At 38.9% G+C, this 27,433-nt stretch overlaps 1 protein-coding gene across 4 annotated transcripts; it reads left to right on the top strand.

The window, feature by feature from the left end:
- Positions 1-7,867: 7,867 nt before the first annotated feature.
- On the top strand, positions 7,868-26,921 carry LOC110920686 (aluminum-activated malate transporter 14). Of its 4 annotated transcripts, none has more exons than XM_035986628.1 (8): positions 7,868-8,080; positions 23,103-23,281; positions 23,359-23,421; positions 23,603-23,743; positions 23,826-24,098; positions 24,198-24,319; positions 24,424-24,567; positions 26,003-26,921. In XM_035986628.1, the coding sequence occupies exons 2-8, from the start codon at positions 23,269-23,271 to the stop codon at positions 26,609-26,611; spliced, it is 1,365 nt and encodes a 454-aa protein (XP_035842521.1). In that variant the 5' UTR covers positions 7,868-8,080; positions 23,103-23,268; the 3' UTR covers positions 26,612-26,921. The 4 variants fall into 4 exon arrangements, with proteins under 4 accessions (XP_035842521.1, XP_035842519.1, XP_022020570.1 ...); XM_035986626.1 differs by adding an exon at positions 21,314-21,469 and having other exon boundaries at positions 23,103-23,421; XM_022164878.2 differs by having other exon boundaries at positions 23,103-23,421.
- The last annotated feature ends 512 nt before the right edge of the window (positions 26,922-27,433 follow it).

Raw genomic sequence — 27,433 nt, 5'->3', positions numbered from 1 at the left:
GCAGGAGTTTGTGCTTCTTCGCATTCTTGGATGCGATTCACCGGTACTTCAGCGGCAAAATCAGCTAAGATCTGGCCTTTAATCGCGGGGCGCGGCTTATAATGTATCGTGTGCGCGCCCAGCTCGATTGCCCATTTCGCTAATCTCCCAGAGATGTCGGGTTTGGAGAGGATCGGGCCGATCCTGTAATTGGTTAGCACTGTGATGACGTGGTTTACGAAGTAGCGTCGTAACCGTCTTGAAGCGTGCACTAATGCTAGCACCAATTTCTCCATTATTGAGTATCTCGTCTCTGGGTCGTTGAGCATCTTGCTGATGTAGTAGATGGGTGTTTGAACCCCCTTTCGCTCCACTATTAATACCGCACCCACCGCATTGTCCGCGGCGGATAGGTATAGTATGAGTGGCTCATCCTTGCGTGGTGCGGTTAGAGTTGGGAGTTGTATCAAACACTCCTTCATTTCTCGGAAGGCCTGTTCAGCCTCTGCGGTCCACTGGAATTGTTCTTTCTTTGAACAGCTCCGCAGGGTCTTGATGAACGGATAAGACTTAGCTGCGTGGTTGGCAAAGAATCTGTTGAGTGCCGCTAGCCTGCCGGCTAGCCGTTGCATATCCTTCATCGATGAAGGCGATGGCATGCGCTCGATCGCCTGGACTTTCTCCGGGTTTACCTTGAATCCATCTTTAGTCACGATGAACCCAAGGAATTTGCCTTCTTCCATTCCAAACGAGCATTTCCCTGGATTGAGCTTTATGTTAACGCTTCGCAGAGTTTGGAATGTTCTTTCAATATCTGTGAGCATGGTATCTTCTTCCATGCTCATGACGACCAGGTCGTCCATGTAGATTTCGACACTTTTGCTTATTTGGCCGCGGAAAGTGTCGTTCATCAACTTTTGGTAGGTTGAGCCCGCGTTGCGCAACCCAAACAGCATTTTTGTATAGCAGTAATTTCCGGTGGGAGTCCGGAATGACGTTTTGTCTTCATCCTCGATTGCCATTTGTACTTGAAGGTATCCTTTGTAGCAATCGAGGAAACACTTCCACCTGAATGGTGCGAGATTATCGACCTTTTCGTCGATTTCTGGAAGCGCGTAACAATCCTTGGGGCAGGCTTTGTTAAGGTCTTTGTAATCGACGCACATGCGCCAGCCCCCGGACGGTTTTTCTACCATGACTGGGTTGGACAACCAAGTCTGGTATTTAACTTCCCGCAGGATGCCTGCGGAGAGCAGTTCTTCGATCTGCTCTTGCATCGCCTGATTTTTAGCTGACCCAAGGTGGCGTTGGCCTTGGATCACTGGCTTGTTACCTGGCATGGTATTCAAGTGATGTTGCGCAATATCACGTGGGACCCCGGTCATGTCTGCGGGTGTCCACGCGAAGATGTCCTGGTTACTGAAGAGAAGCTGCTTCAGTTGCGCTTTGGTGGTCGAGGACAAGGCGTGACCCAATGTGACCTTTTGTTCTGGGTATCTCGCGTTGAGAACCCATTTTTCTGGCTGGTCGTTGGGAGTGGGCCTTGCGACCTTGGTCGGACGTACTTCGTCCGACATCATGACGTCCCTGCGGGCATAGATTATCGCGACCCCCAATTCGGTTGGGAAACCAACCGCAGAGTGGGGGACCGACGTAATTATATTGAAATCTCCTTGAGATTCTCTCCCGAGGAGTACGTCATATCTGGATGTGTGAGGTAAAACCATGAAGTTTACCTCTTCTGTCCTTGTGCGGTTTCCGCTGGAAAGACGCACAGGGAAAGTAATCTGGCCTAGGGGAAAGACAGTTTCCCCTGCGAACCCGGTTAACGAGTAATCTACTGCTTGCAACCGATCTTTGTCCTCCTGGTCGAACTGGTTGAAGCATTGTTCGTAGATTATATCAGACGTACTGCCCGGGTCGATGAATAGACGCTCGGTGCAGTACTGTGCCAGTTGGCCTGAAATGACGACGGCGCGCCTATCGCGCGGTCCGCCTCGGACCTTTGGAAAGACGACTTGCTCGTCCTTCCAGTCACATTCCGGCCTTCTTGCCGCTTTTCGCGGCCTGCCCTTGCCTCCGTGGATCATGTGGGTAGAAGCCACGTGCATGGTTCTCTTCCCGGAGGAGGTACCCTCGCCATGAGGGGTAATGCGCTTGGTGGGTTTTTGCCCACCTGGCAAAAGATGTTGCAGTTTCCCCTCCTTTAAGGCGCGCTCAATCTCCAGTCGGAGACTGATGCAGCTGTTGGTGGTATGGCCCGAGTCCTTGTGGTACTCACAGTAGAGTGTGAGGTCCTGATTTTTCTTGAACTTCATTGGTTGGGCCGGTCGCAAGAACTGTGGGTCCGCAAGGAGGACCTCACTTGGCGACATGGTGATCTCGGTCCAGTTGCGGTCCCGAGATTCTTTCTTTGACACCCGACTGTCTCGGGCGGGGTTGTAGTTCTTTGGGTCGAACGTGTTGGTTTGCGGGAAGTATGGTTTGGAAATATCGCGATTTCCAACGTCCCGGTTGCGTTTATTGTTACGCTTGGACCCTTGTTGGGATGTTTCGGCTTGGGGTTTTGCCTTTGTCACATGCGGTTCGAGTGACCGCTGTGTCTGGGCGTATTTCTTGACCGCCGTCATGACATCTTCCCATTTTTTGGGCAAGCCCTCCTTGCCAGAGATGGTCATGATCATCTCTCTGTCATTGACGGCCCGGATGAAGTGGTTTCGTGCCATCTGGTCTGCCACGTCACCTATCTCCAGGCACTCTTTATTATATCGGACGACGAATGCTTCGAGCGATTCGTCGTTCCTTCGCCAGATGTTCATGACGTCACACGAATCTCGTTCGTGGCGTCGCTGCTGGCAAAAATGTGCGAGGAACTTGGTACGCAAGTCCTCGAATGAATCCAGTGATCCCACTGGCAAAGAATCGAACCATGCCCTGGCCAGGCCCGTAAGGGTCTGGGGGAAAAAATTACAACAAGTGGGTTCGTCCCACTGGCCGTTGATGCCCGCGCCCATGAAGACGTTCATGTGGTCGTCCGGGTCGGTCGAACCATTGTATTTCCCAACGTTGAATGGGAACTTTGTCGTGGTGACATGGGCGTTGGCAATCCGCGGGCCGAACTTGGAATTTTCGGCCGCTGCCTTTGACCTGTATGGTTCGTTTGCAGGGCGCTTTGCCGCCCTAAGGTATGTGTTGCGGGGATGACTGGGAGGAACATAGTTGCGTCCTCCTGGTCTGCTACTGGTGTCATGCGAATCACCGCGGTAGCTGTGGTCGTCAGGGTCGGTATGACCGTACCCTTCGGTGTATGGTTGTGGGCCCAATCGGCTCTGAATGTCTGGGCCGCGTCTGGAGGTTGATCGCCTCCTGTCCTCGCCATGGGGGCCAAGGCGGGTATGTACCGGTCCTCTGGTGTGGGACCCGTATGAGGAATCATTCTCGTTGAGGGTGTGGACCGAACAGTAAGACAATCCCCGTTCTTCACGTCGGCTTCTTGAAGCCGGGCGTGAATGTATCCTGCCGTCGTATTGTAAAATACGCTCAACAGGGGTGTGCGGTGCTGGGGGAAGCCCAGCTCGTATATTCGCTTCAGTACAAGCGCGGGTGTATGCTGCAGTCAGCGTGGCTGCCTGCTGCTCGTACCAGGCATGAACGGTCATGCCTGGTGGGATCACAGATGGGAACTTTGATAAGTCATGTCCGAACATAAAGGAGGGGCTCCTTTGTGTGGACGTGCCAATGTGTCCGGGTTGGGAGGTCGAGGCATTGACCCCTACCGGGTTTGGGATTGGAGGATTTTGGTTATCCGCAGTGTTGTTTTGGTGATCAGTCATGATCGTGAGAGAGGAAAAAGGATGGTTTAGAAAATGCTAAGAGTAGCGGTGGGCACCAATGATGAAACAATGGTTAACCGGGCAGGGTTAACACACTGGTCTCGTCAAGAAGGGTTAATCCCTTCCTCTCGAGGATCGCTGGCTGGATCACCGGTGGTTGATCTACTGCACAAGGAAACAAGCCGTGACTCGTAACAAGGAGGATGGGGTGGGGGTGCTCCTTGTTACCACTCTCCGGCGTGAGAATCAGTAGTTTGCTTGGGAAGCAAAGTAAGATAGTAGTAGTAGTGAGAGAGTTGTCAGAAGATACCTCAAACCTGGTTTGGGGTTGGTATTTATAGCCGAGGAGTGAAGGAGGATGATGATGGATGGACTGACGACGTGCTGCACCCTTTCAGGTGTGTCAGGCTCGTCGGTTATGGAGGTTACGCCACGTCAGTCCATTGCTTACGTAGCTCTGACAGGTAACTGCTATTGGTGCCACTTGCACTGTGGTGTCAGTACCACTTGCTTGAGTACATAGGATGCGGTGCAAGCCGCATCGCTACGTGCGGTAACATCTGAAGTTACCGCGTCTCCTACTTGTGATCAAGGAATACGCGAGATGCGGTGCTAGCCGCATCGTCGTCTTGCCTGCATCCCTTGTCGTGACGAAAATGTCCGTACGGTGCGGTGACAGCCGTACCGCTACGTTCATCTTCTTCTATGCCTAAGGTAAGGCTTTCCTGTATTGATAGAAGTGTTCACTGGATGCGGTGCGATGCCGCATCGCTGTGAATACTTCCGTTTTCATACACCAGATGTGATGCTATGTCGCATCACTCTACCGTTCTCATGTTCCATGTAAGTCCTTCTTTGTTACTAGATAGATTGGATTCAACCCTTGTGTCGACGCGTTCCCGCATGGGCACAAGTAGGTTGTTAGTTAGTGGGGGTTTTGATAAGGGTAATGGTCACTCGCGGTCCATGCTGACGCGAGATCTGGGACCATACCCCTTCAACGTTCATAATTAACAACCCGTCGCAACGCGCGGGTTTGCGTCAACTCGTTCAAAACAATTATAAAACAAGTTTGTTCGCAACCCTAATGACTACAACTTTCAATTCAAAACAATTATAAAACAACTTTCTGACATAGTTTGATTAATATAAAGTAAATTTTCCTACCCGTGAAATTCGCGGGTGATAACCTAGTTTCCTTACAAATGCATCAAATGTTAACCTAAAATGCTAAAATTCTACGATTACCGAGCCTAAACATATGGGGATATATTTCATCAACTAATTATATGGTAAGAGAATGAAAATATTTAAGAATTCGTGCTTTGACGTTTCGCAATGGCATTTCCACTTCCTCTTCCTCCGGGATAGTAAAACAAACTTCTGAAGTCACTTTTTTACATGATGCTATCTCTCTTCCCTTGGCATTCCTCTTCAATCTACCAGTTGATTGAACTGAAGAGTTGGATTGAGATTGAATTGGTTCTTTTCTTGCAGTTGATTGAACTGATTGAGATTGTGCTTGAATTGTCCCTTTTCCCGTATCCGCGATACTTGTAATCTGAAATTTAACAAATACGCCGCAACGTGTATGTGTGGTTCAACGTTTTCACCTCTATTTTTCAATGTTTGACAGGTTCGTCGCAACACGCATATCCTAGGTCGAGTCAGTGTTGGTGGTCGATGACGGTTGTGTGACATTAGTACTATTTGACACCGTTTTACGCCCCGTCGCAACGCGGGGTGTGCTTTGAGGGTTTTTCAAACAAAAATGGTTATGCATATGGTTGTCGTAACGTTGGCTTTGGGGGTTTTCCAGAAAATAAATTGATTTTTTTTACTTTTCACCCAAAAGTATTTCATAAATTACTTATAACCCAAAACTATTTGTTTTTTTACTTTTAACCCAAAACTTTCTATCTTTTACAATCTATCCTCATAACTTTTTTTACTTTCAACTTTGGTCCTTTATAGTTTTCATTTTCCGCAAATTTTTCGCTTTATGCTTGGTTCTAAATTTTGTGACTTAACACATCGCAACGTGCGTCTTTGGTTTAACGTTTTTACGTTTCGTTCTAAATTTTGCGAGTTAACATGACGCAACGTGCGTGTGTGGGTGAACGTTTTTACATCGTCTATTTTTTTCCCCGTTTGACAGGTTTAACATAACGTGCAGATCCTAAATCGACTTAGTTATAACTAAAGAATTCTCGCCGCATTGCAGCGGGTTGCAATCCTAGTTTAGGATTAATTTTCAACATGCTTTATCTAAATCATGTTTTTGGGGCCAATTCTTAAATCAAACCACCTATATATCAAAGGGTTTGAGTGGTAAACTTGCGATATGCATAAATTACATAATGAATAAATAATTGGTATATTTCGTCCCTTGATTGTGTTAGGTTGTGTTCATTCTGAAAGAGTTAGTCCATAAATGGGTTGATCCTAGAACTCGCAATCTGAGAGGGAGGTGGCATTGGATGTCAGTAGCGGGTTGTTGAGCAGTGACGGATCTAGAAAAAAAAATTCGTGGGCATTCCATTTTTTTTTTACCATACATTCATACAATTATACTTTTTTTTTGTTTTTCCTTGCCAGGTCGATATCTAATCTTTCTCAACAATAAATAGTTTGGCTTTTAAAATTTAAATTAAATGTGGGCTTTTATTATTTTGGGCTAAATGTGGGCTTTCAGTTAAAATGATTTTTTGAGGTTTTGGGCTTTTAATAAATAATATTTGCTCAGGGTATATGATATATAAAAAGAAGAAATTTTTGTTTTGTACCTCGCCAAAAATGTTGAGAGGTATTTCAAACACCCCCTGCCCCCCACATAGAACCGCCCCTGGTCCAGAGAAAGTGAGTGAGCCGAGAGACATTTGTAGGCCAAGGGGATTTAGTGTTCGAGTGGCAGAGGAATTTTAGGGAGATGGCGGTTGATGTTTTGTACCAACCACAAACAAGAGGGTTCGAGCTGCAAAGTCAATGCAAAAACAATAAAACCAATATAAAATAAACCCACTAACTTTATTATGCTAACAGATCATATCGAAATCTAGGAACAATAGTCTTTAACAAGAAGAAAACTATGGTTGAAAGAATGGTGGAGTTGATAAAAGAACATACCTTTATTTAGATTAAAATAGGTCGAAATATGTCTTTAAATTGGGATAAGTGGTGTAATTTCAAATTTCAATGTGTGTGATGCAATTGTTAAACTCGATTTTTGTTTAGGATTTCCAACTTCCTGATTTCTTTTAAACGGCAAGGAACGATATGCCAATCACCGTGACACCGGGAGCTGTAGCCAAAGTCGACTACTCGACCGCCGCCAACCCCTTGGCTCTCCCAGATGCGCGGAAACCCAACCTCCACCCGCCCGAAGGCACGAAAGTAGAATAATCGGTAAAACCTCGCCTCCCATCAAGACGAACCGGCGCCACCCGTATTCGCCCTTCACGTGGATGCCGCAGAAAATGACGGGGAGAGTGGGAGTTGAACCTGGGTCACAAGGAATACCAAATCTTTCGCCAACCACTCCACCATTACCTCATTGGCATTTCCAGCTCCCTGAGGCCACAGGGTGTGGCTTAATGCCACCCCGCCACCTCAACATTTATGGCGTCCCGAGGCGCCAACCACCATCCCGTCGTTGTTAAGAGGGGGAGGGGGGGGCTATGGGCCTTTCGTCATGGTGCTAACGCCGATTAAAAGGGAAAGAAGGTGGGCCCACTCTTTTCAATCAATCAAATCTCTTCTCTTTATTATTATTATTTTTTTTTTTGTATTTTGTTTAATAGAAGACTTTAAACAATTGTATGCAAGTTAAAGAGAGTGACTTTAAAGCCTCTATATGATGTGGCGTTGAGATAACACTAAGATAGCATGATAAAACTCTTAGGGGCTTTATACCATACCATGTAGCCTGATGAACCCATATTCCCATTTTGGTTATTTTATATAGTTTTATCGTTCAAAAAAAGAAGATATAATTTTTTTTTTTTTTTTTTGTGTGTGTGAGTAGCCACTAAGAGACCACACATTGGGTGTTGGGGTAGCCACTAAGAGACCACACACGTGACTCTAGCAGCCTTATCGCTGAAGACCCGCAAGAACACAGGCCACATCTCATAAAATAAAATAAAATGATCTCTCTCACAACTTCTCACAACTTCCCACCCCTCTGTTTCGTTTTGGGTTCTTCGGTGAAACCCGACTACCCTCAAATCCCATAAGAAACCAACATCGCTTTTTCGGCCACAATGCAGGTATTTTGCTGAATATGAATCTTGTTTAAGTTATGTTTTTTGTTGCATTATTGAATCATATGGTCAAGTTTGAATACTTTGTAGCAATATCCTGCTTCTTAATTGTATCACTATTGTATACTCTAAGTGTGTATTATAGTCATGATATGCATGTGGGAGTTAAATGTATAAATGCGTGGGACGTTGGGGACAAAAGTGAAATTGTACTAATTTTAACGTTATTTCACTCATTAAAATAACGTTAAAATCGGTGGACGGTTAATCATGCATCATGTAGTGGTGTTGATAGCCGAAAGATAAGGGGTAGATGCACTAATTGGCCTTTGTCCGGATTGCTGAGTGTTATGTGGCTTATGTCTAAGGCTTAATACAAAACTACTATCGAGCCGGGTATTATTATAAGTAGTTTCTCTATTTCTACGGGGTAGAGGTAACTCAGACCCTACCTTAGCTTTACTATTGTTCGAATTTACTGATGATGACGACTTCTTATGTGTTTAGACGCCTAGGGGATTGTCGTATTTTGCATTTGTTTCTATATATGTTATTATGTTATGTACTTTGATACCCGAGCACGAACTACATTCTAATGTATCACTAAAATGTCATGGTGGCAACAATGACTTGGCACCATTTGTGAAGGTGATCACTGATTAGAGCACCTTGTCTCCTTGTATGTGCTCCAAAGGCAGATAGGCCATTATGTAAGTTTCGGAGTAGTAAAACTCAGTGCCGTTTCTAAGTATTCATATACTTTGTTCGAGCTCGAAAAAATGTGTCATTTTGTAATACGTTATTATTATTTTTTAAAATCAAATGGGTTTGGGCTCACTAAAGCTAATGGGCTGTACTTCTAAACCATAAAAATGTTTTGTAAATGGGTCTATTTTGGAGTTAGTATGAGTATACTATTTAAAAATAAAATTAACATATATATATATATATGTGTGTGTGTGTGTGATTTAAAAAAAAACACGTGCCTGCCCCTTGAAATCACGGACCCTGTGCGGTGGTCCTCCCCGCAACCCTCATCACTGCGACTGGTAAAAGACTAAGGTAGTGTTCGTTTCATGGATTGTAATGGAATTGGAATGAGAATTCGCGCAGAAATTAAAATTTGATTTGTAATTTAGGGGTGTTTGTTTTGCAAAGTGGAATAAAATTTGGATCGAATTCAAATGTAAATTATCTTCCTTATGTTCAATTTAAATTCATTTTCTTGTTAAAACCAACAAAATAAGGAGTGAAATCAACATTACAATTCCTTTAAAATTTCATTTCGTTTTGTGAAATGAAGAATACCTAAAGATTTCGAATTATTTCTCTGAATCGTATAAGTCACTTTAAGTTTAAAGTATTCTGATGGTATTATCGAAATCTTAATTGGATAATTAAGATGAAATAAAAAATGAATATGTAATTTCTTTTGGCCCCTTTTATTTACACACACCCTATATCTTATTTTCACACTCCTATTGTATACGGGTCGTATAACATTATACGGCATGTATAGAATGTTTTTTAATTGGAAAATGCGCAGGGAATGTTTTTTGATTTAATAGCATACGACCCGTATAAAGTTATACGGCCCGTATACATTTGTATACGATCAGTAAAACGTATACGGCCCAATGGATTTATTTTGTAAGGTTTTACCAAAGCTTTTGGTGTTACCACATGTATACGGGCCGTATAACTGTATACGGTCCGTATATAAGGTTGTTTTTTCCATTATCCATTTTTTTCCAATAAAAACACAATCATTCTAGGGTTTCAAAACTCTTCATCACCTTTAACAATTTCGATAAACATTGATTGGAACACGCCGCTTAAATCGGAGCAGAAGTAGAGTAACGTTACCGACCGGTCCGTTGATGGAAACCTTAGCGATCGCAAAGATCTTCGTGTTGGTTATTTATAGATTCTGCTAGTTATCGGCGAGGATGGGTACAAAAACCACCAAGGGTGATAATGGATTGGTTACAGAAATCACTAGCAGAAGAACCCGACACGTTTTCTATGATGATCCGAAACATTCCGAATAACTAGCAGGAGAACCCGACACAACCTGCTAGTTATTCGGAATGTTTCGGATCATCATAGAAAACGTGTCGGGTTCTTCTGCTAGTGATTTCTGTAACCAATCCATTATCACCCTTGGTGGTTTTTGTACCCATCCTCGCCGATAACTAGCAGAATCTATAAATAACCAACACGAAGATCTTTGCGATCGCTAAGGTTTCCATCAACGGACCGGTCGGTAACGTTACTCTACTTCTGCTCCGATTTAAGCGGCGTGTTCCAATCAATGTTTATCGAAATTGTTAAAGGTGATGAAGAGTTTTGAAACCCTAGAATGATTGTGTTTTTATTGGAAAAAAATGGATAATGGAAAAAACAACCTTATATACTTTGTTATTCAGATCTCTATTCGGTCATCTTTCCAAACTACAACACACGATAACTTTAAACTTTATATTGTGGGATTTGACCAGGAAAGGATTGGAGGTGATTTCTACTTTTAATAAGCTGTCACAGTTGTCAAATACGTTGTGTGCATTCATATTGTTGAGACAACAATAGGTAATGAACGGATTATTGGACTTCTTGTTCCAAATGCAGCTGTAGGATCCGTACTTAAAGGTCTTTCTAAAATATGCAACCGAGACCACCTTGTTAATTTTAACGAAGTAATGAAGATTGAATGTGCAAACTGCAACCGTCTTTGACTTCGAAAACGGTGGCTATGGGAAATCACCATTTCCGCTTACCTTAATCATATCTTCTGATTTGAATTGGAGAACCGTTGTGTATTTGCTTACTGATCTGGACTTGGAGAATCGTTGTGTATCTGAATCAGGTTCTGAAACAAACACCACTAAAGATGAGTTGGTATTGAACCAAGAATATGAAGATCACGGTGCAGACACGTGGGAAGAAAGTTTCGGATCATCTTTAGTAGTGTTTGTTTGAGAACCTGATTCAGATTTAAACAATGCACGCCTCATTTAATCTTTTTTACTCTTTTCTTTGATTTTAACAAATCTTTTCAACAATCAGCAAGCAAATACACAACGGGTCTCCAATTCCAGATCAGTAATGTAAGGAGAAGCATTGAGATAATGGACATCCATCAAGCTCAAAAAGAAAACTTGTGTTCAAGGTTTCTTGTTATGTAAAGTACTTGGTTTCAAGTGCAATCTTGGATTAATCATTGACGTATTCTCTCTTGCTTGTCCCGAATGCATCTACTTCTCAAAGGTATAACACATAGTCAATGTAGTAAAATGTGAGCTTTTACAGCAACCATATCGATATTCATTGTTTCAAAGGGGTATGTTTACTTTAGATTCAGATTCAGGAAGCAGATGTGCTGATAACTTTCACTGTAATAAAACAGAAGCTATCAACGCGGAGATGTATACAGTTAAGGTGTTTTGGTAGGTTGAAAGAGGTGAATGATCTTGAAAGTGTGCAGTGGAGATTGCAGAGCAATACTTACAATTAACCAACATACATTGATCGTGGATTTAACTTGAAACCGGTTTTACCTCATGAAAAGGAAAGAAACAAACCAACAAAATCCGAATACTGAAAAACCAACATTCCTTCAACCATTCTAAACACTAGCTGGAAACAAACCAACAAAATCCGAATACTGAAAAACATCAGCAACCATTTTTCCTTTTCCTTCAATTTCGAGAACATTCTCCCTAACATGATAAAAGCGCTTATTTTGCTAGTGGGTTTTATGAGTCAAAGTTAACTTTCAGATTCAGATTTAGGGAGACATGTCGGGTTCGGTACCCATCCCCGCGTTGATAGCTTCCGTTTTATTACAGTCATACGACACATCAACCGAGACCGCATTGTTAATTTTAATGAAGCAATGAAGATTGAATGTGCAAACCGCAACTGTTTTTTACTATGATGATTCGAAACATTCCAAAATAACTAGCAGAAGAACCCGACACGTCTTCTGCGAGTTATTCGGAATGACAATCAGATGACACATAATAAAAGCGCTTCTTTAGACAATCATATGACACATGATAAAAGCGCTTGTTTAGACAATCATATGACACGTGATAAAAGCGCTTCTTTAGACAATCATATGACACATGATAAAAACGCTTCTTTACCTTTTTCTGTACCCATCCCTGCATTGATAATAGAACACAAAATTAAACAAATAACAAGAAATACAAAAACACTCAACTAGTTATATCGAGATTAACTAAGCGAGAAGATAAATCATCGACCGACTGAAACATACCCTTGTTCTATCGGAAGTTTGAAATTGAATGAATCGATTGAAGCAAAACCTGGCGAGTTGGCGTCTTGACGAGAGGCAATGGAGAAATCGAATGACGATGGCCAATGGGGGGTTTTTATTAGGGTCTTGCACTTCTGAATCAAATGGCAGGTTGAGACTTAAGTATTGATCGACGCTTCACATTTTAGTATTTGAAATTTTGACTCAATTACTCAAATGGACATTTGAGTATTGGATTATGGACTATTGGTATTAGATTTCAATTCTAATTACTTAAATGAGCTCTATTTGGATCTTGGACCAAACATTGTTAATGTTGTTCTCTAGTTATTTCATTAAGAATGATACACACACAGACACAAAAATATATGTATATATATGTAAGATTAAATATATTACGTATTAATATTTAATCTGTAGCCATCTTAATCATTTACATTATAGAGATCAAAATATATAATAACCTATTATTTAATTAGTTGGTAATTGTTGATGGACCATATTACCCTTAGTAACTAATTAGGTTTCCTCCTGGGTGCTTATATAAGGAGAGTTATGTGGAGGTTTAGGGGTTACTCAGTTACACAATTACACCACCCCATTAGCCATAACATCATCACGAAACCTCCTCTCCTAACCGATACCCTTTTCGGTTTCTAAGTCCCCATCATCAGTCAGCACTCAAGGAGGAACCAGATCACCTTGACAAAGATGTCGAACTCCATGTCGTCTTCTCTCACTGGATTCTCCTCTGCACTATCTGCTGTGACAGGTATGATTTATATTGTTTTCCTTCATGCACAAACAGAACTGAACCAACATGTGGTATCAGAGCATATGTTGATTAGTCAGTTCTGTTTTCGTATCCATAATTCTGGGATTGAAACTTGGAAAACGGAATTTTTTTGAAACCTTATGAACATAACAGCCGATTTCGAGTCATGGAGATCGACTCGAGATCTCTGTTCTCGGGAAAAAGATTAATTATTTGTTCACCGAATTAACTGGATTATGTTTTTTAACCGAAATCTATTTAGAAAAACTAATAAAATTCAGGTTTCGGGTTCCAGAATTTATGTTTTATGTTTTAGGGTTCATCATGTTCTTGAGAAAATTCGAAGTATTCTGTTATGTTTTGGAATGATTTAGGATTAATGGGTGTTTTTTCCATGTTTGATCTAATTTTATCTTTTAATTTTTATTCGAAACTGTTATTAGATAAACAGTTATTATTTTCGAAATATGTTGATAAAATTAGATCACTTTAAAACAGGAAATAATATCCCATAATCCCTTAATTTCGAATTTTCGGTTATGATATCACAATTAACAGCTGTGACAGGAAGTTTCGAGATCATCAGGTTGCGACTCGAGACCGTAGTTGCGACTCGCAACCATAACGTCATTACTCGAGACCGTAGTTGCGACTCGCAACCATAACGTCATTACTCGAAACCGTAGTTGCGACTCGCAACCATAACGTCATTACTCGAGACCATAGTTGCGACTCGCAACCATAACGTCATTACTCGAGACCGTGGTTGCGACTCGAGACCATAACGTCATAACTCGAGACCGTGGTTGCGACTCGATCCGCGCTAACGGGTGGTTTGCTATTAAATAAATGGTTTTGTAATTTACTTAGTTAACTAATCAGAATCAGATAATGTTTTACAAAACCAGAATAGCTTAACTTGAATGAGTTTTTTGATATATCATTTCTGGCCAAAGCTGACTTGATACATCTACTTATCATTCAAGTATTACGAAAGCTATGTTAAGTGTGCATCATAAGCATGAATGTTTTAATATCTGGCCAAAGCTGATTTAATTCTTTCATAGATGGCATACTTAACAAGTGCATAACTAAAGTGATTGTTTCAATTTCTGGCCAAAGCTGATTTGTTACAACTACTTTGCACATATGCTTAAATGATTACACTTCTGGCCAAAGCTGTTTTGTTTTTGTTTAAGTAGAAATTTTTAGTTAAGTCTATTATTTTGATGTTAGTAATAGAAAAATATCACAGCTTCATTATGTAAAATGGTCATTATTTTGTCTGCCTTAGTTTAATGTGCCCTTAGATCACATTAGGATTTCTTCCTTAGTATCATAACTTGCTCATTTTATTTCCACTATCAGCACCCAACTGCGGGATTCCACCTTTGACTGGTGATAACTTTGCTGCATGGAAGGATGCTCTCATGCTTACTCTCGGCTTGCTTGATTTTGATTATGCTCTAAGAGAGAAAAAACCAGCGGACCTTACCACTCAAAGTACTGCTGCTGAGCAGTTAACTCATAAAAAGTGGACTAGGTGTAACCACATGTCTCTCATGTTTATGAAGCAGTCCATAAGCAATGCAATCAGGGGAGCTATTCCTGATTCTGAAGATGCTAAAACCTACTTGGAACATGTGGAGGCGCAGTTCAAAGGGACGTCTAAGGCGCACGCTAGTACTCTTATTCTCAAGCTGGTGACAACTAAGTATGATGGGAGGAGCGGCATTCGCGAGCACATCATGATGATGAATGACATGGCCAATAAGCTAAAGGGGCTGGAAATGGAAATCAGTGATGGTTTCCTTGTTCATTTTATCATCACTTCGCTTCCTTCATCCTTTGAAGCATTTAAGATCAACTACAACACTCAGAAGGAAAAATGGACGATGAGTGAGCTGGTCGCCATGTGCGTACAGGAGGAAGAGCGCATGAGGATGGATCGCACTACTGATGTTGCCAACTTCACCACCTCCAACTCTAAGAAAAGGAAGATCAATTATCATAGGAAGGATGCTTCAAAAGTCCAAAGGCCTAATCCCAACTCTAATACAAGTACACCTTCCAGCTCTAAGAACTCCTTAGGCAGTATCCGCTGCAAGTTCTGTAAAAAGACAGGACACATGCAGAAGGAATGCCCTGACTTTAAGGAGTGGCTGGCTAAGAAAGGTAACGATTATTTTATGATACTTGAGTCCTATAATTTAAGTGTTCCTGCTAATTCTTGGTGGTTTGATTCTGGTTCTATGGTTCATGTTACCAATTCTACTCAGGGATTCCTTTCAATCCGGAAGCTGGAAAGAAACCAAAGAACGCTTAAGGTTGGGGATGATCGAGAATTAGAAGTGAAGGCCATTGGAACATTACAATTAGTTATGAAAACTGGTTTATGTATTAAACTTTATGATACCTTATATGTTCCTGAGGTAACTCGGAACCTTGTATCAGGACCAAAGTTAGACATGGACGGTTTTATTGTTTCCCATGGTCATCGCAAACTCTCTATCCATTATGATTCTGTTCTTTATGGTACTGGTGTTCTGGATGGAGGTCTCTATAGATTAGAACTAGATGATGGCTTTTCCAAATCTTTGTTGTCATATAACATTAATGAATCACTCACAAAGATGGAAGAGAAACGAGACTTAGAGACTTCATCCATGTTGTGGCATCAGCGTTTAGGCCACATTTCAAAAGAACGATTAAATCGTCTTGTGAAGGATGAAGTCTTACCTCCTCTCGATTTCTCTGATTTTGGAACATGTGTCAAATGTCTTAAAGGTAAAATGACATTAGCGAATAAGAAAGGTGCCACTAGGAGTTCTAATTTATTAGAACTCATTCACACTGACATTAGTGGCCCCTACCAAATCGCTGGCATAACATGACATACCTCATTTATCACTTTTATTGATGATTATTCTCGTTACATGTACTTGTATCTTATTAAGGAGAAATCTGAATCTCTAACAACTTTTAAAGATTATAAGGCTGAAGTTGAAAAGCAATTAGATCGTCAGATTAAAGTTGTGAGATCAGATAGAGGCGGTGAGTATTATGGAAGACATACTGATGTGGGTCAAGCTCCTGGTCCATTTTATGAGTTTTGTAAGGGCCAGGGGATTGTGAACCAATACACCATGCCTGGTACACCTCAGCAGAACGGTGTCGCTGAAAGAAGAAACCGTACCCTTATGAACATGGTGCGCAGTATGTTAGCCAACACTAACTTACCATTATTCCTCTGGACTGAAGCGTTAAAAGCAGCTGTTCATATACTCAATAGAGTTCCTTCTAAGTCTGTCCCTAAAACTCCTTATGAACTTTGGACAGGAAGGAAACTGAGTCTTAAATATATGAAAGTATGGGGCTGCATTGCTGAAGCAAAACTTTACAATCCTTTCCTAAGGAAACTTGACCCTAAGACAGTTACCTGTTTCTTTATCGGGTACCCTGAGAACTCTAAGGGTTATCGTTTCTATTGTCCTTCCCATGTCACCCGTATTGTTGAAACCAAGCGTGCCGCGTTCCTAGAGGATTTCAAGGTCAGTGGGAGCAGTACCAACCCTTACGAAGAATTGCAAGAAGTACAAGACGCGGGGGGGAGAGACTCGTCGCTTACCATTACTCCGATTACTCCTCTTGTACCCAATGCAATTATTGCACCTGAAGCTACTGCACCAACTCCAAATTCACCTCTACAATCAGAACCCATTATACCTCATGACGAAGGCACATCAAACGCTCAAAACCAAGACAACGCTGAACCCGATAGTCCACTCAGGAGGTCATCTAGGCAAAGAAGGCCTCCTAATTGGGATGATTATGTTACCTACCTGACTGAAATGGATCCCGGAAAGCTCAATGATCCTATCTCTTACAATGAAGCCATTAGCAGTGATCAGTCTTCTGAATGGAATAAAGCAATGATTGATGAGCTTGAATCCATGAAGAAAAATGACGTTTGGGATTTGGTAGAATTACCCAACGGAGTCAAACCCGTAGGATGCAAATGGGTGTTCAAAACAAAACTGGATCCGAATGGTAACGTTGAACGCTACAAAGCAAGATTGGTTGCAAAGGGCTACACTCAGAAAGAGGGAATTGATTATCAAGAGACGTTTTCACCTGTCTCTCGTAAAGATTCATTAAGGATCGTCATGGCCCTAGTAGCTCATTTCGATTTAGAGTTGCATCAGATGGACGTTAAAACCGCTTTCCTTAACGGAGACTTGGACGAAGATGTTTACATGAAGCAACCTGAAGGCTTTGAGCCTGAAGGTCAGGAGCATCTAGTCTGTAAGCTGAAGAAATCCATTTACGGGTTAAAACAAGCATCACGTCAGTGGTACCTCAAGTTTGATGAAGTCATGAAGAGGCAAGGTTTTATGAAGAATCAAGTGGATCAATGCACCTACCTCAAGATGAGTGGGAGTGACTTTACTATACTTGTCCTTTACGTAAATGATATTCTATTGGCAAGTAATAGTTTAGACATGTTGCATGAGTCGAAGCGTTTACTCTCGCATAACTTCGACATGAAGGATCTCGGAGATGCATCTTACGTCATTGGCATCGAAATTCACCGAGATAGAAACAAAGGGATCTTAGGATTGTCCCAAAGGGCCTACATAGATCGTGTCCTTACACGATACAACATGCAACAGTGCAAACCCTCCGTCGCTCCAGTAGTTAAGGGAGATGTTTTCGGTTCGTTTCAGTGTCTGACAACAGAGGTTGAGAAGGAGCAAATGAGCCAGATACCTTACGCGTCAGTAGTTGGGAGCTTGATGTATGCTCAAGTCTGTACTCGTCCAGATATCGCTTATATTGCTGGAATGCTAGGCCGTTATCAGACTAATCCTGGCTTAGATCACTGAAAAGCAGCTAAGAAGGTACTTCGATATCTGCAAGGGACGAAAGACTATAAGCTGACTTATAGAAGAAGTGATCATTTAGAAGTGGTGGGCTATTCTGATTCTGACTTTGCCAAATGCAAAGATGACAAGAAATCCACTTCGGGCTATATCTTTATGTTAGCAGGCGGCCCTATCTCTTGGAAGAGTCATAAACAACAGTTGACCACAACTTCCACAATGATGGCGGAATACATTGCTGTCTATAACGCAACCTGTCATGGAATGTTGATTAGAAACCTGGTCACTGGACTTAAAATCGTTAATTCCATTTCTAGACCATTGAAGCTTTACTGTGATAATTCAGCTGCCGTTAGTTTCTCGAACAGTAACAGTTCGACTGGAGCTGGTTTATATCTCGATACGAAATATCTATTTGTACGTGAACGTGTTGAGGAAAATAATCTTTGTATCGAGTATATTAGTACTAAGGATATGCTTGCGGATCCGATGACTAAAGGTCTCCCTCCTAAGGTTTATGAAGAACATGTTCGGAATATGGGATTATGTAAAGACCTTATTTGAGCATATTGTACTAGCTTATGTTTTATGATTAATGAAATTTCCTCAAGTTTGATTTTGTATGTCTGTTAGAATATGTTCAACCGGTATAATGGCATATAGACAAATAAAAGTTACAAATCAAACAAAGGGCTTACGCGTATTTTGATCATGATGATTAGGTTTTAAATTAAGGCTATAGTATGATTAATGGGGGTCCTGAGTCGCATAATGATTCAACGGCTGTATTTTTCTGCTATAGTACTTGTTTAAGGCTAAAATGAGTGTTAACTCCTGATCAGGCTTATCTAATACTCATAGTAAATGATTACTCGGCTAAGTGGGAGAATGTAAGATTAAATATATTACGTATTAATATTTAATCTGTAGCCATCTTAATCATTTACATTATAGAGATCAAAATATATAATAACCTATTATTTAATTAGTTGGTAATTGTTGATGGACCATATTACCCTTAGTAACTAATTAGGTTTCCTCCTGGGTGCTTATATAAGGAGAGTTATGTGGAGGTTTAGGGGTTACTCAGTTACACAATTACACCACCCCATTAGCCATAACATCATCACGAAACCTCCTCTCCTAACCGATACCCTTTTCGGTTTCTAAGTCCCCATCATCAGTCAGCACCCTAAGGAGGAACCAGATCACCTTGACAAAGATGTCGAACTCCATGTCGTCTTCTCTCACTGGATTCTCCTCTGCACTATCTGCTGTGACAGGTATGATTTATATTGTTTTCCTTCATGCACAAACAGAACTGAACCAACATATATATATATATACTAAAAAATAAATAGAGTCAACCGAGCCGAACCGAACTGAGTGGACCTTTGCTCGTCATCGGTTCGTTTACAAACCGAACCGATCCGAACCGAGCATTTTTTTAGTCGAGCTAAATCAAACGAGCAAATTACGAGCATTTTCTGAACGAGTATCGAACGAGCATCGAGCGTCGAGCAATTTGAAGAGCCCTACTATGAATCATATAAAAAAAACAATTATAAATTTCGATATTTTTGGGGGTCAAAACTCAAAATTGTTTTGGTATGTGCTGTCCACTTTTATATAATTATTATATTACCTGCGGATGTGGTCGATATGGCGAGTTCACAATTGAAAAGGGACAAAACATGTCACGTCGCTTTTGTTATTACTTTTTAATATCTTTTCATATACATCAAATTTTATATTAGATTAGTTTAACAAAGATACAAAAATTTTTTAAAACAAAATTCTAGCCCAAATTGACTTGTTAGTTGTCATCTAATATTATCTATCACTCCTCCAAAAGATTTAAGTATTTGTTTTAAATTTGTTGTTCAATCTAAACCAAAATAAATGGAAAGATAATTTGTTTGTAGTTTCATTTGGTCTAAAAGACTATTGGTTTTCCATAAGATCAAACAATGCTAAAATGTAAGTGATTCTAGTCTAGTTCTAACCAAATTGAACTACAAGTATAGTAGTATTCTTAGAGTTGAACTACTCGTGTTCGGTAAGATTAAACAATACTAAATTATAATCGACTATGGTTGAGTTGTAAACTACTAGTGTCCACAAAGGTGTGAAACAAGTAGGAACTAGGAAGTCGCAAATAAGAATGACACAGCTGTGTTTGGTTTGGTTCATAGTGTTAGTTCATCAAAAACAACCAACAAAAATACTTGTTCTTTTTGTCATTTTTTGAACAATATCATCATTTTATCGTTAGATGTTGAAGGGTATTTTGGTAAAGAGTATTATTTCATTTCTTGATATTTTGAACAACATAGATATTGTATTCTCATGGAATTATATATTATATTATATATTATATATTATATATTATTATTTTGTAACATGATTGTGCATAGTAGATTTGTACTTTATGCTTTAGGTGTGTTTTTAGTTTTCTTTGTTGTATTGTATGTTTTGTTGGTTGTACATTATATATTATATAATTATATATTATATAATACTATAATTTGTAATATTTTGTTGCATTAAAGCTTGTAAATCAAGCTTTGTAGATGTATTATGCATCTTAGGGTTGTACCCAATGTGGGTTTACAACTTTGAGGCATAAGAGAGTACAAAGGATTATTACGTAGGGTATCTCATGATAATGCGTGAGTCTGTAGCAAGCATAAGACCATGTGTAGTGGGAGTGTGGAACTTGAACTTCAAGCCATTCTCTTGGGTATTATCCAACATGTGGCTCCTATTAATAGATGTAATTTGTAACACTTGTATGCATTAAGCTATTGTAAATCATGCTTAATTGTTTTTTATGCTTAATGATATTGTACAATGGTGTACAAACGCTCCACGCTTAAATATTACAATTACCCATTACTCAATACTATAATTTGTAATATTTTTAGGCATAAAGGTGTGGTACTTTATGCTTTGGGAGTTTTAAACAAAATTGATTTTTTTTACTTTTAACCCAAAGCTATTTGATTCTTTACTTTTAACCCAAAACTATTTGATTTTTTACTTTTAACCCCAAAACTTTTTATCTTTACTTTTAACCCAAAACTATTTGATTTTTTTACTTTTAACCCCAAACTTTTCATCTTTTACAATTTAACCTCACAACTTTTTTACTTTCAACTTTGGTCTTCTATACTTTTTATTTTTTTTTTTGCAAAATTGTCGTTTTCTGTTCCGTTATAAATTTTGCGAGTTAACATGGCGCAACGTACGTGTGTGGTCAAACGTTTTTATGTTGTCTATTTTTTTCTGTTTGACAGGTTCATCGTAACGCGCGGGTCCTAGATCGACTTAATTATTCTTTTATATATATTACGTATCGGTTTATTTTCTTCGTATTAACACGCCGCAACTTCAGTATTGGTGGTCATTGGCAGTCGTGTGGCATTGGTGTTTGCCCCCGCCACAACGCAGAGGTGCTTAATCCTAGTTTTCTATAATGGGTAACATGGCACAATGTGATTCAAGGGCTTTATTTATTAGCCATTAGTGCATTAAAGTAATTATCTTACATAAGCATGCCTCTTATGACAAATAATCATTGTGCGCATTGATTATTTTACTTAATATTTATATTTGCAAATCTTAGACCATGTGTAGTGGTAGAAGCTTATAATGCCCCATCATGGGGCATTATACGACACGTGGCGTCCTAGTCAGCAAGGGGGCATTATAGCAAAAGTGGTGTAGTGGGTATAATGCCCCATAATGCCCCTTCCAATTATTAAAAAGGATTAAAAAAAAAAAAAAAAAACTATATTCATAGTCATCCACTAATATTTTTTCCTATTGGTTAGTCAAAGGTCAACCCTCCTCCCTTTGTACACTTTGAGCGTTTTAAAGAAAACGCCGAACGAACATTTTTTCCAAAATTTTGAAAAGTAACGCCCCATGTAATGGTGGGGTAGGCGTTATAGGGCGTTTTTTTTGAATTTTTTTTAAAGAAAACGCCCCACTACACATGGTCTTAGTATATTTAAAGAAAAACTTTTTTTTTTTATCGAGGTTTATTAGTATCTCTTGAAATACTGGTACAATTATTAGTTCAGTGGTTAATTGGTCTGCCATTTTTAGTGGAGACGTAAGTTTGATTCCCGCTTGGGCCATTTTCGATGGACATCTGGGTGAAGGGATGGATCGAGGCTTTAATCCCAAATTTTTAGTGGAGATGTAAGTTCGATTTCCGCTTGGGCCATTTCGATGGACATCTGGATGAAGGGATGGATCGAGGGTTTAATCCCAAATTCGAACATGACGGGGCACGATGGTTTACGGATTCCATCTGTTTCCCGCGCATCAGGGGGCATGTTCTCATGGTGGTCGAAGAGTCGACCTTGGGAATAGCCCTGAGCAGGGTGGATTTACACATAAGATTCCTTTCCGTCCAAAAAGAAAATTAGGCTAACTTATAAATCATCAAGACCACTTAAAGAAATATTTTGTTTGAAAAACTTAGTAATTACAAAATATATATATTTTTAAATATACTATGACTTTAGATATTTTAACTAAAATAATTATTAGTAATAATATGAAATATAATTTAATTAATTTGCATAAAATTATTTAGAAATATTTATGTATTAAACAAATTTTTAGCAAGCCTTTAACCCATCCTTAATTTTACCAGACTTTTTAATTTTAAAATTTTACCCTATTTAAGATGAAAATATAATATAAATCACATTAGTTAAATACTTAAATACATTGCAAATATATATATTTACCACATAGTCATTCATATATGCAATCATTAATACATAAACAAATCACATAAATTTGGTAAAGTTGGCATGTTTCTTGCAAAGGTTTCATCTATTATTACTACTGATCACATTTCTTTAATCAACAATAATTGACCTTCTATAGTTTCACATATCTCCTAGTAGTCACTTTCAATTGACATTGAGATCATGTGAATGCACAAAAATAATATCTGTCTTCCACATAACTCACCTATATATTTAACAAAGCAACATGGTGACATATGCTTCTTATAGTATACATATTCTTTGAATCTTTGTCAACATCATATAGTTTTTGTTGTAGAAATCTTGAGTGTAACCAACTAGATCCATCAATCAATCGATACAACTGCGTGTGCGAATTCCAGACACGATGATGACCGATTTCAACAAGAAAACACAGATTTCTATGGAGAAGATGATGAGATATCCGGGTTACATATGTCGGAAAACATGGAAACTTGGTCGAGATGATCCGAGAAGGTTGATCCATGCATTTAAAGTAGGGTTTTCTTTGACATTAGTGTCTTTGTTATACTTAATGGAGCCTTTGTTTAAAGGGGTCGGACAAAATGCTATTTGGGCTGTTATGACTGTCGTCGTTGTTCTTGAATTCACCGCTGGTAAGTTCTCAACATATTACTGGTTCTCAAATAATTGTCATATATATACATTTATCTGTTTCTTAACATATTATTGGTTCTGAAATGAATATTCATCTGTCTTTGTATATATATTATTGGTTCTGAAATGAATATTCATCTGTCTTTGTATATATATACTTATTATACAATAATTTTGTAGGGGCGACGATATGCAAGGGATTAAATAGAGGATTCGGGACATTATTGGCAGCATGTCTAGCGTTTTTATTCGAGATTATAGCTAGAGAATACGGGAAGATTTTTCGAGCTGTTTTCATTGGAGCGTCGATTTTTATAATTGGTATACATAAAATTAAAAGAATTAATTTGTTTGCAATATGAAAATATAAACATATATCAAAAGTTTTATTTCATTTTTGCAGGGGCATCAACTACATTTTTGAGATTTTTCCCAAAAATAAAAAAGAACTATGATTACGGTGTGTTGATATTCCTCTTGACGTTCAACTTGATCACTGTATCGAGTTATCGTGTCGACGATATCCTGAAACTAGCCAAAGGGCGCATTTACGCTATCGCGATCGGTTCTGGTATTTGCATTCTTATGAGTCTTTTCATCCTCCCGAATTGGTCTGGTGAAGATCTTCATAATTCAACTGTTACCAAAATTGAAGGTCTAGCAAAAGCAATAGAAGGTAAATAAATATATGATAACTTTGATATATTTGCATTCAAGAGGCTAATTATTATTAATTACATATTTATATTTGATTATTTTTTTAATTAAAATGCAGCTTGTGTCGAAAAATACTTAACCGATGAAGAATCAGAAATGGAAATCGATAACACATCCGATGATCCTATTTACAAGAATTATAAAGCTGTCTTAGACTCAAAATCGACCGATGAAACCCTAGTAAGATATTTTTATGGTTTTATTAGAACAATATTTAAAGTTGGTTAGTATTTTATGATTTAACATAAAGTTGTAACATATGTAACGATTTGTCGTATGAGCAGGAGCGTCATGCTAGTTGGGAGCCGAGGCACTCGTGGCATTGTCACAAGTTTCCGTATCAACAATATGTGAAGCTAGGAGGCGTTCTTCGTCATTTTGGATACGGGGTTGTCGCTCTTCATGGATGCCTACAAACCGAAATTCGGGTAAGGTTTTTTTTTTTTTTTTTTTTTTTTTTTTTTTTTTTTTTTTTTTTTACAATATGTGACGGATATTACTATATTTGTGACTATTTATGAGTTGAGATTGCGATATTTTATTTACAACTTGGATGATTAATTGTTCATGAGAGAAGATTCTTTTTGGAATTTATATGAATATACACCCGATTTTAATAGTCAATTCCAGATCATGCCATAACTTATCAGATCTTTAATTTTAAGTTTTCAACATCTATAATATAATATATGTACTTCTTTATATTTTTTAATTAGTTAAATAGTTACATCCAATCTCTCAACTAATATTATTACACTTGTCTCTTTTTATTTTAAATCTTCACTTTGTTTGATATATTTTATAACATAAGGCCACTTAAGATGGTTTTTGAATACAGAAAAACTTGCTTGGTAAGAGGTGAGTCTAGATGTTGGTGGAAAGATTGCTTAAATAGATAGAAATGAGAATTCTTAATTTCTAAAACACTTTTCTCTGACAAAACTTCTAGTTGTTAGAACATGTGTAGTGGTTAGCTCAATAATACCTTCACTATGAGGCGTTTTCTGTCATGTGGCAGTTCAGTCAGCATGAAGGCATTATTGGGCGTTATTGCAAAAATGCTGTAGTGGAAATAATGCACAATTATTTATTTTTTTTAAATTTAAAACTAAAAATACTTCATTAATTTAAAAAAAAATTACACTACTAGATTAAAAAAAATAATAAAAAACGGAAATAAAAAAAATAAAGTTAAAAAAGAGATGAAGATCTAGAGTCCGTATTTTTCCCGAACTTTGGCGATGCATTTGCGCAAGGATCAACGCGTCGCCTTGGAGGTGGTCGATCGGTTTGGACAAAAACTCAATGTCCTTTTTCATTTGCCTCGCCTCTTGCATCTCGTTAAACTTTTTGGTTTCGGCGACACGTTCTTTCATAGTCTCCAAACGTTGGTGGCTGAGATCTCGAATGTCTTGGAGATGACGGTTCATCTCCTCGAAATCTTCCTTTAACTCGAGATCGGAATTTTGTTGTTTACTTAAAAAAAGGCTTTGGGAAAGATGTTGATTGACCAAATATTCTAGAGATGTCTTAGCTTAGTTTGTTGTAAAAGGTAATTTTAATTAAAGCATATAATAGTTAAAAATATTACTTGTTAGGCCAAATAAACCAAACTTCCAAAAAAAAAAAAATCATTGTGAAGATTTTTTGTGCATATATCACAAAGTCTCACTCTAGTGTTTTAATTGCTTTATTAAGATTATATGGAAATTTATAAAATGTGTTTGATTTTATTTTTAGTGTGTTCGTGCTTGAATAAAATTCTTTTAGGTTGATATTTATAAACTTGTCACAAACTTAGTAGAAAAAGTGTTTGTTGTTATGGAGTTTTCTTGATAACATATTTTGCTACAATTTTTTCAGACTCCAAGATCAGTTAGACTATTGTTTAAAGATCCTTGCATTCATCTTGCTTCAGAAGTAACAACAGCTCTAATGGAACTCGCTAATAGCATAAGAAACCGACGACATAGCTCGCCAGAAATCCTCACCGAACGTCTACAACAAGCACTCCAAGACCTCAACACCGCTCTAAAGTCCCAACCACGCCTCTTTCTCGGACCAAATAGCCCAAACAACACATCCAAAATGCTAGCCTATGTTGCCGCAACAGCACGCCAAAAACTAGAACGCCACCCATCGAGCCTGAAACCAGACTCTAACCCTAATACACCGACCTTGTTTGACCGAAAGTCAAAGGGCGGGACTGAGGCTGAGAAGCGGGTTTTGAGGCCCACATTAAGCAAGTTGACAATCACAAGTTTGGAGTTCTCGGAAGCACTTCCATTTGCGGCTTTTGTAGCTTTGTTAGTAGAGTTGGTGGCTAGACTTGATCGTGTGATCGAAGAAGTTGATGAGCTCGGGAGAGTGGCTTGTTTTAAAGAGTTTAAACACTGTGATGAAGTGACTGTGGATGTTGAAAAACGAACGCCAACCGAGATTAATCTTCCTAATCCTGTTGGGGGAGAGTGAAATGGAGCATAAGAAGCCACAAAATCATTTTGTGTTGGTTTAAGTCTTTAAACGTGACAAATATGATAGATATATGTTTGTACTTTTTTTATTGGGAGTTATGGGAATAGAGGACCTGCTGTGGGTGCTAAAGGATGACCACGGACAATGATGTGGCAGGCGACGGATGAAGGTGCCACGGATGTCACATTGGTCTGTGACTGTTTTTCACGAGTTCTTTTGTTTATCCTTGTTTTATTTTTTAATAAAACTCATATTATGTTTAATATTAAGTTTTGTTAAATATCATTACCATGAAATTGATAGTAAATATTATTATACAACAACCAAATGCAATATGGTTTGATAGTGAAAATAACCACTATATAAACATGGTAAAAATAACTTTTAAAACAAAACCCATAGTTGGTTCTTATTGTGTTGGAAGGTAAAGAGTAAATATGTGAAGCAGCATGGTATAGATAGAGGATCCTGTACATTAACCTATAAGTGTGAGAAGCGTGAACATGGTAAAAATAACTTTTAAAACAAAACCCATAGTTGGTTCTTATTGTGTTGGAAGGTAAGTAAATATGTGAAGCATCATGGTATAGATAGAGGATCCTGTACATTAACCCATAAGTGTGAGAAGCGTGAGAAGTGTATTATAACACTATATATAACACTATATAACACCATATAAACATCATATAACAATACGTAACACCATATAACACTATGTAACACTATATGACACTATATAACAAATGTAACACTATAGTTTGTCTGATAGCATGTCTATGATAGATGTATAGTGTTATATATTGTTATATAGTGTCATAT

Source organism: Helianthus annuus, chromosome 17, assembly GCF_002127325.2.
Source record: "Helianthus annuus cultivar XRQ/B chromosome 17, HanXRQr2.0-SUNRISE, whole genome shotgun sequence".
In the NCBI taxonomy this organism is placed as follows: domain Eukaryota; kingdom Viridiplantae; phylum Streptophyta; class Magnoliopsida; order Asterales; family Asteraceae; genus Helianthus; species Helianthus annuus.
The sequence above is the reverse complement of the archived record's forward strand: the minus strand, read 5'-3'. Positions and strand labels throughout refer to the sequence as shown.